Raw genomic sequence first — 12,647 nt, 5'->3', positions numbered from 1 at the left:
GATCTTCAGCCCAAGCCCAAAGCTCAATTTAGACAAATATTATATATTATATTAATTATACATTATTAATAATATATTATATATTTTATAATATTATATATATTATAGTATATAATACCTTTTCACTACTAATTTTATTATTATATAATATATATTTTATGTATTATTAATATGTATATATATTATATTTTTTACTATATATAATATTATTGGGTCGGGCTTGGGTTGGGCTTATTTGGGAAAGCCTAAGGCCAGTCCGAAAAATAGTCAGGCCTGATGTTTAAAGGCCAAGCCTAAGCCTGTGGGCTTAAAATGTTGACCAAGCCCGATTTATAATGGGTCGAGTCGGGTCAACCCGTTGGGCTACCCAGCCCATGAACATCTAGTTTTGGGTGACCAACTCCCCAACCAAACTAAGTTGGTTTAGTTGGCCAAATAGCCTTCAACCGAATCGAAATGACCCATGAGCACTTTTAATTTTAGCTAAATTAATAGTCTAATATCTAATAAATACCAATAGTTTAATCTCTAATAACTATTGAGAATTTATAGTGAAAATAAACAATTTTTGAAAATAAATTTATAATGAAAATATAACAGATAGCTAGTAAATATACAATGAATACAATAATTATGAAAGCACAATAAGTACTAAAAGTATATTAAATTAGTCAATAGATAGTGTAATATCCAATAATAGTTTAATCTCCAACAAATACAAATCAATAAATTATAACAAAAATACAATAAATCCAATAAGTACAATAAATTAAATTTAAAAGTTAAACAATAATATTTTAACCTCCAATAATTATTGAACAATTTTTGTTAAATAACAAAACAAAAATAGATTTATACATAATTGTTAAAATATATTTATTACAAATACAATAAATAATTACTGAAAATACACTAAATATTAATTTTAGTATATACACATAAAAAGGGGTAAGGGAGAAAAGAGAGAGGTTTAAGGAGAGAAGAGATAAGGGGGAATGGGAGAAGGAAAGGGTTTCTGACATGGGACCTAATCGCTTTATATATATATATATATATATATATATATATATATATATATATATATATAGAGAGAGAGAGAGAGAGAGAGAGAGAGAGAGAGAGAGGGTTTTGAATTAAAATTTAGAGTAAATTTCAGACACTCCCTACATTTAGGGGGTTGACACTTGGCCCCCATTATGCTTTTTGTAACATTTAACCCTAGTACTTTTAGAAACAGGATAAGTGGACTGCAATCGGCCTCAGAAATCTGAAATTGCAGCCCCCTCCTAGTCTACTAGTAGCCCCCCTATAAACTGCATCTTGCCTGTGAATTTGGCACCAATCCACGCGTAGGATTCAGTCCACCCCTAAAAATCCTAGCTCCACCTACCCATAACTCGATTGTTGGTTCTCAATTTGAACCAACTGTTTGATATATATATATATATATATATATATATTATTGCCCTTGTGGTTCCCGCATATCAGTTCTGCATCATAGTGGATTTGGATTCAGAGACCTTGTTACTTGTTAGAGGCTCTGTTTGTTTGCAGTGCAAATCTGAAATGGATACAAATTTTGCATCCAGTTCAATTTTGCATTTGTAACTATGATTTGCACTTTTATTTGGTACAAAATTTGTAATTTTTGTCTCATTTGCATTTTTTTACTAGCAGTGCAATCCCAAAACTGATGCAAAATTTGCACTGCCTTCCTTTTGCATCAATTCTTTTTCATATAAAGTTGGGACCACGCCATGTTGCTTCTTTTCTTATATTACATGCATTTTGAATATTTATATTGTGTAATTATATATTATTGATAATATATTATAATATATATATATATATATATGTGATTGTATATCGGTCAGTTTGATTAACTGCCAGTTTTCATATTGGTTAACCAAAATCGAATCAATACCTTTGGTTTTCCAAAACATTGAATCCAAAATTGGGCCAGTCAATTTGGTTAACCATATTTTTTAGTTTGGTTTCATCGGAATTGGGGGTGGGGCAGAGCAGGCTGCAAGTGAGAGTGAGGAGCACTGGCAAAACCACAAAGAGCTTGTAGTTTCACGGGTTTGATTTTGTGCCTCCAGGAGGGGTGCCAAGTGGCCAGATTTTTCAGTTTGGTTTCATTGGTTCAATTCAGTCTTTTGGTTTTTGATGAACACCCTAAGAATTGGGGGTGGGGCAGAGCAGGCAGCAAATGAGCGTGAGGAGCAGTGGCAAAACCACGAAGAGACCAAAATTTACATTCAGTTTATTTGCACTTTCATGCAAGGTTCGAATAATTGTTACGTATCGATCAATACGTATCGTATTGGGAGCACCCCGACATCCCCCTACAAAGGGTGTATTGGGGTTTTGACTGATTCAGGGGTGGAGAAACCTTAAACCGCCCCCTGAATCAGATTTGAAAAAAAAATAATAATAAATAGAAAACAATACCAATACTGCCTGATACGCCCTTATTGGCATATCAGGCGTATCAATATTTCGAACCTTGCTCTCATGCATTTACACTAATGCAAAGGAAATTGGCAATGCATACAAACTGAACCAAAAGGAGACATTACGAGACCCCGATATCAACACCCCAACTCATATTTCTTGTATCAGAAAGGACTCTAGCAAATATCAATTGTAGTTTTTTATATTCACTTTATTGACCACTCACTAAAATTTGAATTGATGCAAACGGGTCTATTAGATGGGCTCAAATCCGGTTCCATTTGATGTTGTTTCCCCTCTCGTGTGCCAAGTGTGAATTGCAATTAAGACGATTCTGGAGCTAGAACATGGATTAAGACGTGGGAGGTTTGCTTCACAGTCATTGCAGGGGATCCATACACACCTGTTGGAAGTATTGCATGGTGATCACAAATAAACTGGCTATTATCGTCTACCTAATAGAATGGTGTATCAAACTTTTTGCATCCTTAACTAGGGCTACACGTATGGGCCAGTTTGGTTGTTTTGTAATCTATCTTGTAAGGATCGGTTCTAGGATTGGTTTTGGTCTTAGTGAGTGGATATCTCTGGGCAAGGGAGGAACTCCGACACATAAGTAAATTACTCAACTCTCCGAGGTGGTAGAAAATGTGCAAAGAGGAATCAGTCAGTATGCATATGCGTATCTTTGGAGGGTGGAGGCTTACCCTTATATAGACCTCAAGGCTCCACTAAAACGTGACAAAGAGGGGCAAGTTAGGCGGTCGGCTCATTTGGTTTGAGCAGTAGATGGATGTGTCCGTCGTTTATGAGATATAATCCATACGTCACGGCAGCTATCTTTATCCGCTTCCCCACGAAGTAGGGGAAACGGGCTTTTATCCTTCAAACTCACGTATGCCTCGAACCGGCCGTTCTGTGTGGATGAAGAGAAAAGAGAACTCAGTCACGTAGGTGGGAGGTGTAATGAAGTCGGAGAGGTTCCTTAGTTTGCAGGCTGTCCCGCTGTCCGGGTTAGATGAATAGGTCGAAAGCGTAATGTGAGTATGTGACCAGATCGAACGTATGCTCCAGACCTGTAAACTGATTTGACGAGGTAGCTTTGTAAGTTGAGATGGCGAGGTGCCTTTAAGCAAGGTCCTGCCACATGTATTGTCAAGGTGCTATAAAGCGTTTTTGTTGCCACGTGGCCGAATATAATTAAAGGGTAAGATCTCTTTCACCACGTGGAAAGATATGCCGGTAGCATCATAGATATTTTTCTTTATAAAATATCATTCTATATTTTCACATGTTTTTATAACACTCTATTACATCTATAATATTTATAATATTTCCATATTTAGATGACCCACATTTCCACCGCTACCAATAATTTAAACCTTATTATTCTAAACTCAAATACAAATAGAATGATTAGCTCTTATGCAAATGAATTTTGAAAAACTGCTCCATAATAAATTCAATAACAATGACAATAACAGATAAGATTCAACCTAATGAGCGTAGTATGTGCTCCGTGCCTCCATCTACAATATTGACCGTAGACCTAGGCCACCCTAGTTTCATTATTCCCATTGTCCACCTATTGCAGAATTGCACCAACTTTTCACTTCAACCCTATTATTCCCAAGGATAAAAGAGAGAAAATTTTTCATTTCTCAAAGCTAAATAATTATTTCAGAACCACTTTAGGGATATAAAGATTTTAAATCTATTGAAAATTAAGAGAGTTAAAAATCAACTTGTAATTCTGTTGATTAAGACAAATGCCTGTACTGAGCAGAATTTTTCCTCTACCCACCTCTCCAAATAATAATAATAATAATAATAATATTATGACTTTATGTCTAATCTATCTTGTAAAAAAATTAATCCATTTATTTTTTCTCTCTCTTCATTTGTGGTACATCTCTTTTGCACGTGAAATTGCACATTTCACTGATTCACTCAACAAGTAATGATCAAGGTTTTTAAAACCGGACAGGACAGGGAATTGTTTTGGATCCAATTTCGAGGTTGAACGGTCTGACTGTTCAGTCTGAACAAATCATTGTTTGGGTCAATGATTCGACAGTAAGATCACCTGGATCAACTGTTCGCTGACCAAATCAACAGTTTTTTTAGCCAAAAGACAATTTTAGGGTGAAACGTCTTCCGATCCAGTTTTAAAAATACTGGTTTTAATAATCAGTTTTCTAATAAATTAGGTTATTTAAACTTTTCATGTTCTTCTCTCTTCTTCTTTACCCTACAGTTGAGATGGTTATCATTTAGACCGACGATCTAGTTGTTTGGAAGGCCATTTGGCATCCCTTGAAAAGAGGCATGGCATCAATCCTGCATAACAAGTGGTAAGGTCAGCAGACCTCAGGTGCACCCTGTTCTCTTGTTCTCTGTTCCCACGCATGAGAGAGAGATGGTCACTCAGCAATCAGCATTTAGACTTGTTTATGGGCCGGGTTTAGACTTAACTTTTGCTAAAAGCCCAAAACCAACAGTGCAAAATTAGATCCCAAGCCCGATCCATGAATAAGTCTAATCAACACCATTCAAATGATGAAATCCATAAAACTGCAGGTTATCTGGGGGATGGTTAGTGGGCCTCACGTGCATCCTACCCTATCCTCAACTGGTGAATTAATTGACCTCAATTAGGTTAATTAGCTGGATGTGTCCATCTTTTTCTGCTAAAGGTGTCGAGTGGAGAATTCTTGTGGTCGATCGGAATTGTCCATATTCTAGAGCGAGGGAACCTTCTGTGTTGGCCATGCCTATTAATAGTATTCACCGTGAAGATCAATTGTTGCCAAATGCATCTCCTAGTGTCCTAGCAATTGTTGCCAAGCCTGATTTTTCCATCATAGACAAGGGCAAAGGACACATGCATGCTCACGTTGATGTCTGAGAGTGATAATTAGTCATTACTCTTTGTTTCTAATACAGGGAAATAGGGAATTCGCCAGATCAGGTCCCTCCAGGTTTGGCGGATAGATGTTTGAAGGAATGCCTCAAAGTTCAAAGTTCAAGTACGGTCGACGACCCTTCTTTCTCCACTGGAAGATGCTGTCATGTGGAGCCATGTATGAGAAATGATGGATTGGACTAAAGTTAAATAAAATATTCTGGATTCCTTCACTTTTTCTAATTCCATTTGGAAGCTGGTTACAGCTGAAATCATAATTGCTATCTACCAAACCAGTAGGGAGACAGATAGGAATGCACTTGATGGAAATGAATTTTTGCACATGTTCACGGTGGTTTAATTTCTAAACTAGATTCAATCCACACACAAATCCTCATCCTTAAAATTTCTACCATCCATGAATCTCCTTCATTCCTCGTCTCTCTGTGTAGGCAGAAGATTAGACCTGCAGAAGGGGCATGTACTTTACCCCTGATCCACCCATTTATCCAGGCACTCTCTCTGAAATACATGTTCTCTCATCTCATGGCTTTTCTTCAAACAAAAAGCATACAGCACAGACCAAGTTTTCATCTTTGGATGATCCTATCAACAAAATTACCAAATTCTAGCACTGGATGACTTTTCTTGATTGATTTCAGTGCAAAAGGATTGTTTCATCTTGTTAACAACAGCCATGGCTGATGATGGAAATGAGACATCCTCCACCCAAATTGAATATTCTTGATCAAGTGGATCAAATATACCAAAATGGGCTAGTAAGTGTTTGATGAGTTTTAGCAACTCATTCACAAGGGAAACCCATGAGTTGGAAAGTAGGGCTTAATGCTAAATGGGTAGAAGGGAAGCACTAATGAGCATTTGACATGTGCAATCGCGCAGTTTAGACTTTAAAGGGGCAATATTCATGGATTGAAGTTGTCTCAGTTTTCAAGTTTTGAATTTCTGAGAAGGGTATTAACCTTTGAATATTGGCCATTTGTCATAAATCCTTATATTTAGTGTATCGAGAACCCTCAAAACTCATTATATTGTACAGTATATATCATTACTTTGAATTGAACCTACTAAGTGGTGTTAGGGGGATTTATAGGCCTAGATGGTTCAGTGGAGAGGGTTTGGCAAGAAAAATATGATTTGCAGGTACAAATATTTCAAATCTCATGGGTTTAATTAAATAAAAATTTAATATGATATACCTAAAAGAGTGTTGATAATTTGATTAATATAATCAGAACCTGAATGCTCTAATGTCACTTACTTTTCCACAATAATTTGCTTATTTTAGTAGGAATAATATTTTACTTTCCCTTACTTTTAAGAACACCAATCATAATCCCAGCTTGTGCTACCATAATATTGAAAACCTTATGCTTAAATGGCACTTCAAACAATGTTGTCAGGCTTGGACCGGACCAAAACCCAAAGAGTTCATTGGGTCACTGCTTTAATGGTTCAACTGTTGGGTAGATCATTCTGCCAGTAAATAACAACCGTAAAAAAAAGGAGACCCAAATAGTGTCACTGAGTCGCCAGTTCACCAGTTCAACCAACGGCATGCACTTACTTTCTTCCACATATCAGAGACTACAGTGCCTCATTCTCATTGAATTAATCATTCTAGTTGAAACCAACCTATGAGTTTCACCAAGGAGAAAGAAATCTTAGATACCTCATTCTCATTGTTTAGTGGATGCAGCTTAATTTCTGAGAGATGGCCCATGAAAAGAAAAGGAATATGTGCTCTACCCCTTAAGTGAGGTAAGAGGAGCTTAGTCCAATTGGCTAAGCATTAAGCATTAGAGTCCTGGAGTCTGAAAAAATTATTATTTTTTCAAAAGAAAACAAAATTTTTATTGATAATCACTGGACGGTGGACATGAGCTGACCCCCCTTGGAAAAATAAACTACATTGATTATACCGAGGGCGGAAACTTTTGTTTGGTCCAGAAAATCTATAACTACATTAACTTTCTGCCAGCAGAATATAAAATACTAATATAGCAGAGATTTACAAGGTCAATTCATATTAAGTAGTGGAAGAGAAGTGGTTAGCCCACCAGAGATTTAGAGCCTAACTTATTCAGCAACTTGGCCTTGATGCAGACCATCTTGTGATTAAACAAATGGACCATAATTAATGAATCTTTATTGGCTCTTATGTGGCGATTGGTGAAGCAAGATTAGCATGTGGGTCCCAAGAATATTACTCCAATTGTCAATAAATGACCCACTAAGTATGAAGTGAAGTCCCTAGAGCCTAGAGGGATGTCTGGTTTAATTAGTCAATGGTAAAGTGGGTGGTGGGTTTCTCAGGGTGTTGGTTGGAGGTTCAGAGAAAGGTTGGTAAGACATTTTGCAAATCAGTTCAATGTGTCATTTACTATTTGAAGGATGAGAATATTAGCAAATGTTCAAAATAGTATCTATCTGAAGGTGGGATGACATTTCCTCTTCCATTCTTAGATTGGAAGCCCTGTTGATAAAACTCCGTAACTCAGCCTGAGTTTGAAGCTGCCAGCAGTAAAAGAAACTAGAAGAGACCCTGTTTGAAGCCTCTCATAATCCTGTCCTAGTGACATTTAAAGGCCCATCTGATTTAGACCAATGTTTTCAAACTCGGACCGGGCGCAAACCATTTTGGTCACTGGGTCACAGACTGAATGGTTGAAGCATCCGGTTCGATCATTTGAGCTGCTCCAATAAAAAAAATACAAAAAACAAATAAAAATCAACTAGTTTTGGATTATTTTTGAAGACTTTTATCACAATAAGCTTAAAATTCTGACAGCCCAACCATCCAGTCCAGTCTGAGTCTGATAAAACTGGTTTATACGACAACGTTTACAAAGCAGTTGGTTCACTCCTTTCATTCCAGTCCAAGATTTGATGCTCTCACTCTATGCTCAATTTCAAATCTAATTTTTATCTCCTTAATATTGAGTCAGTGCAAATAAGTCAACTATTTGGTTGCATTTGCATTGAGAGATGTTTTCAAGGACCCACAAACCGGGTCTTTGGGAGGAGAATACTTTAATTAAACCCTTTAAGCTTCACATCAAATTCCGAGTCAGAAAGCAAAAAAAAATGTTAAATATTGCTTAACCAGACAAGTCCGTTTAGTTTGGCTTGGGATATTGCCAGCAAAAATCTATTATTATTCTCTTCAGTTAGGTGAACTGATTACAAATTCAAAGGCTCTACAGCCTACAGCCTACAGCCTACATCCTACAGGGGCTTAAATGTATCAATCTGGATCTCAATTCTCAAATGACCCATATATTAATCAATCAGGATCTTATATGGCCCATATATTCATCAATCAGGATCTTACATGGCCCATATATTTCATCAATCAGGATCATACACGGCCCACATTGGAATAAATCTAGATCCTCTGATGAAACCAAACCTGATTGATTCAAATATTTGGAACTAGTAATCAAACATTAGAAGCTAAAAGATACCGAAAAGCAATAATTTAAGAATATAATAATATTTACAGAGGCATTATAGAGCTTTCCCTTGTCATTGATTAGGCCTTAATTAATCATGTTAACAGTGATCTCTCTGTAGTTCAGGGCTGGAACAGAACTGGTTCATATCGAACCAGACCTGCCGGAACACCTTGACAATGAGATCATGGTATTCATCAGAATTCAAAGACAGGTAGCAGGCCAAGAGGTTCTCAAGCTCTTCCGGCTGCCGCATATGGTTCTGCACGATCATCTCCACCATTGACTCTCTGAAGTCCTTCTGAGGATCCAAGGAACATTTCGCAACTGCAAAGCTCTCTAAACCTGTTCTTCCCTCCACTTTTCTTTCCTTGGCAATTGCCCTTGCTCTCTGCTTGGCCTTCATTTCTTCAAGAGCTCTTATTCTGCAAGTTTCAACCTTTGAAGGTGTTCTAGGAGAACAAACTCTGACTTTGCACCTCTGTCTCGTTCTTCTTCTCTGTGATTCTCTGCTTATGTAAAGAGATCTTCTCTGCTTCTCGGTTTTGGATAATAACTCCTTAATTTTTAACTCTTTGGCTGTTTTCCACTCCAAATCCGAGTCTTCGGCGAGACTCTGATCTATTCTTTCTGAATTAACAGATGAATGTGCAGAATTCTCTTCTTCTGTGCTTGGATCAGTGTTCCTTGCATTTGAGGAAGAAATGTAGTGAGACTTCCTGGATCCCTTAACCGGAAAACACTGAAACTCATCTTCGGTTGTTCGAATTGTTCTTACTGGTTCCAAATCCAACGTGCTCTGTATACTCAAACACCTCTGCTTATCTTCCAGTGATTCTATGGAAAGAACTGGAGGCTGCTTTTCGGCCAAAATTCTTGGGCTTGCTTTTCTCAATCTTCCATCTCTAACTGGCTTATCTTTGGAGACAATCTTCTCTGGTTTTTCGACTTTGGTCTCAACTCGACAATCCTGTCTTTCCGGCACGATCTTCATTTCTGCAGGCGACTCTCTCATCTTTCGACCATTCGAGTCCTTGTCGGTGAACTTCTGGGGTTCTTCTTTCGCCATTGGAGTAGTTGTTGATTTACAACCAGGCCTACTAGAGACTGGATATTCAAGTTCCTCATCAGAATCATAGAGAACAGGTTTCAGAAGACCAGTATTCTTCTTACCTTCAAAGGAGCTCTCTTTTCTGAACGAAAGTCTCCAGAAAGTATCGTCACCTTCCATCTCGCTAAGCATTCTTGACCTCCTGCTCATCCTCCCTTCATGGATCTCCAGTGGTGACAAGGAGGAAGCCCTGTTGTGGAATTGAGTAGGCCTAGAATTAAAAGACAGCGAGGAACTCACAGGCGATGAATTGGGTTTGTTTTTGAGCTTGGTTTTATCAGGTTGAGGTTCTGCTTGGCCACTCATTTGCTTGAACTTTGAAAGCCAAGATATGGGGAAGACCTGTGACAGAGAGGAAAGGCGAGAGGATGAGGAGGAAGATGACGAAGAAGAGGCTGATGGGTTGGATTTCTTTCTTCCCCATTTCATCTTTTTGCAGAGAAAAGATCAAATTTCTCTGTCGTTTGATTTCTGAGGCAGAGAAAAGAGAGAAAAGGAAGAGAAAGAAGCAGAGAGAGTCTGGGCTGAAAGGGAGGGTTTGAAATTAAAGTGAAGGATGAAGCGTAGCGGTTAGGGGACGGTTGGTTAGGCACTTGGGGAGATGTTGGGTACGTGGGTTCCTCACTTTTCTCTACTGGCTTGCCATTCAAAAGAGAAGCCCGCCTTAATTCCTGTGACCCAATTTACTCACTTTTTACTACTTTATAGAATCAGATGGGCCCCTTCTGCCTCCTTTTGCTTTTACTTTATTGATTTGCTTGTGTTTTTTTTTTCTCTCTAGAATGTGATTTCTCTCTCCTTTTCCATTTCTATTGTTTGTGAAAGTCAAAAGACATTTTTTTTTTAGTTAAAGAGTTCTACTTATTTGTTTATTTTAAATGAGCAATCTCTGATGTGTCAAATTAGTAGAAACAATGTTTGTGTACATCCCTACTGTTTGGTCATCAGGAAGGCATACTGTACAGTCAGATCGATATGTTGTAGGCCACAGTGTTAAGGGCCATAACCAATGTTGGCTGTGGCTATTTGAGGTCTTTCATGGGGTGGACTGGATGGGGACTTAACCTTCAAGCTTAGTCATTTAGTGCCTAACAAATAGTAGAAGTGTCACTGTGAAGGTGTAAGAACCTGTTTGTAAGCAAATTGCTGAAAGGCTAATTGTTGGAGGTCCAGTAGAGCAAAATTCTAAGAGAGGGTAATCAAGCAATTTTGGTCATAGAAGCAGCATTGAGCCTCTTAATTTAGCGCCGTGGATGCTGAGTTATGTTTATATCTTGTGACTTTTAGGGTAGATTTTACCCGTCCACGCCTTATTTAGTGCCCGTTTGGGGAGGGCAGAGGGCTCTCATGCAGTAGATTCTGGTATTGCAAAATGCAAGATAGGCCCACATGAAAAGTAATAAAGCCATGTTTGGTGAAAAACCAAAAATGCCAATAATAATAATAATAATAATAATAATAATAATAATAGGTTTGGTAGCTTCTTCCAAGTGGCTCAGTCAATATATAGCTCAATCAGTGCTGAAGCCCTCCAAATCCAAATGGTCCTTGTTTATCAGTTTCCTCTTCTATGAAAAAAATCTTGGACTCTCATATTTGCCAATCTACATTCATGAATCATGAGGGTACCGAAGAAATTGAAAACCTTGTAAGTTGTAACCCCTAAAGGAGGTATTTGATTCAACATCCCTCCCAAAGCAGAAGCACAGGATCAATCCTGTCAGGGGTGCAAACCAGGTAACCGAACTGAAGATTTTACACTGCATTATTCCTGGGCTTCCGTCTACAGAATTCCAACCCAACCCTGCCCATATTTCATCTCTAATCTTGTGGAACTGTATGCTGTCTCATCTGTCTGTGGTATGGCTAATGGGCCTGATGTGCAGCCTGCACTGTCTCCATCGTAAGGCTGTGTTTGGTTGCAGTGCAATTTTATTTGCACTAATACAAATGCATGGAAGAATAAATGAAAAGAATGCAAAATTTGGCTTAATTTTGGGTTTTATTTTATTCTGTTTTGGGTCTTATTTTATTTCATTTTTACTGTAATCAAACAAAAAAAAGGTCAATTTTAAAATAAAAATAAATCATAATTTACACTAAAATCATTTACATTATCATGATTTTGCATCAATATAAATAAATTTGTATTGCAACCAAACACAGTCTAAGGCTCAATTCAGAATAAGTATAAATACAAATATATAAAATGCAAAACCTTACATTCTGTATGTATTTGTATTTATACTCTTTTGAAAGTGAGCCTAAGGTCTCTAGTAACAAGCTTAATTTGGTGGTTCAAGTAGGCTGCAGGGCCTATTAGCGTAGGAAGAGAGGCAAATAGTTGGGTAGGGTTGAGTTGGACAGTTGTAATTGTCAAGAAGACAAAGCCTGCACTTTGCCATGGTCAATCATATCTCTTCTTTAACACATTAACAACAACAATTCAAGTGTGTGTGTGGGGCCAGAAGGGGGAGAGGGTGGTCGGGGCTGGGCCTGTTGCCTGTTGGGACAAAAAGACAACGTCAAGAGGAGGTCATCTTCGAAGTTAGTGCAATTGCCCACCATGGAAATTGGCTTGTCATTTCTTCATGGTTTGGTATGCTCTTGAAAAAGGTTCCGATCAGGGTTGTCAGAGTTGGACCTGATATAAATCCATTCTGGCCACTGGGCCATTGAGCCCAATGGTTTAGTTGTT

At 37.9% G+C, this 12,647-nt stretch overlaps 1 protein-coding gene across 1 annotated transcript; it reads right to left on the bottom strand.

Moving 5' to 3' along the window:
- Nucleotides 1–8,847: 8,847 nt before the first annotated feature.
- Nucleotides 8,848–10,572, bottom strand: LOC148847792 (uncharacterized). The gene is made up of 2 exons (XM_088951442.1): nucleotides 10,012–10,572; nucleotides 8,848–9,945 (listed from the first exon to the last, which is right to left on the bottom strand). The coding sequence occupies exons 1-2, from the start codon at nucleotides 10,376–10,378 to the stop codon at nucleotides 8,939–8,941; spliced, it is 1,374 nt and encodes a 457-aa protein (XP_088807568.1). The 5' UTR covers nucleotides 10,379–10,572; the 3' UTR covers nucleotides 8,848–8,938.
- Between the last annotated feature and the right edge of the window lie 2,075 nt (nucleotides 10,573–12,647).

The sequence above is a fragment of the Nelumbo lutea genome, chromosome 6, assembly GCF_056320005.1.
Source record: "Nelumbo lutea isolate HS-2025 chromosome 6, American lotus-T2T, whole genome shotgun sequence".
In the NCBI taxonomy this organism is placed as follows: Eukaryota; Viridiplantae; Streptophyta; class Magnoliopsida; order Proteales; family Nelumbonaceae; genus Nelumbo; species Nelumbo lutea.
The sequence above is the reverse complement of the archived record's forward strand: the minus strand, read 5'-3'. Positions and strand labels throughout refer to the sequence as shown.

What these genes read in the sequence shown, in the direction of transcription:
- LOC148847792 (XM_088951442.1), bottom strand. Translation starts at nt 10,378, where the DNA reads ATGAAATGGGGAAGAAAGAAATCCAACCCATCAGCCTCTTCTTCGTCA. An exon ending in AAAAGAGAGCTCCTTTGAAG is followed by an intron (nt 9,946 to 10,011) that starts GTAAGAAGAATA and finishes TTGAATATCCAG; the next exon opens with TCTCTAGTAGGCCTGGTTGT.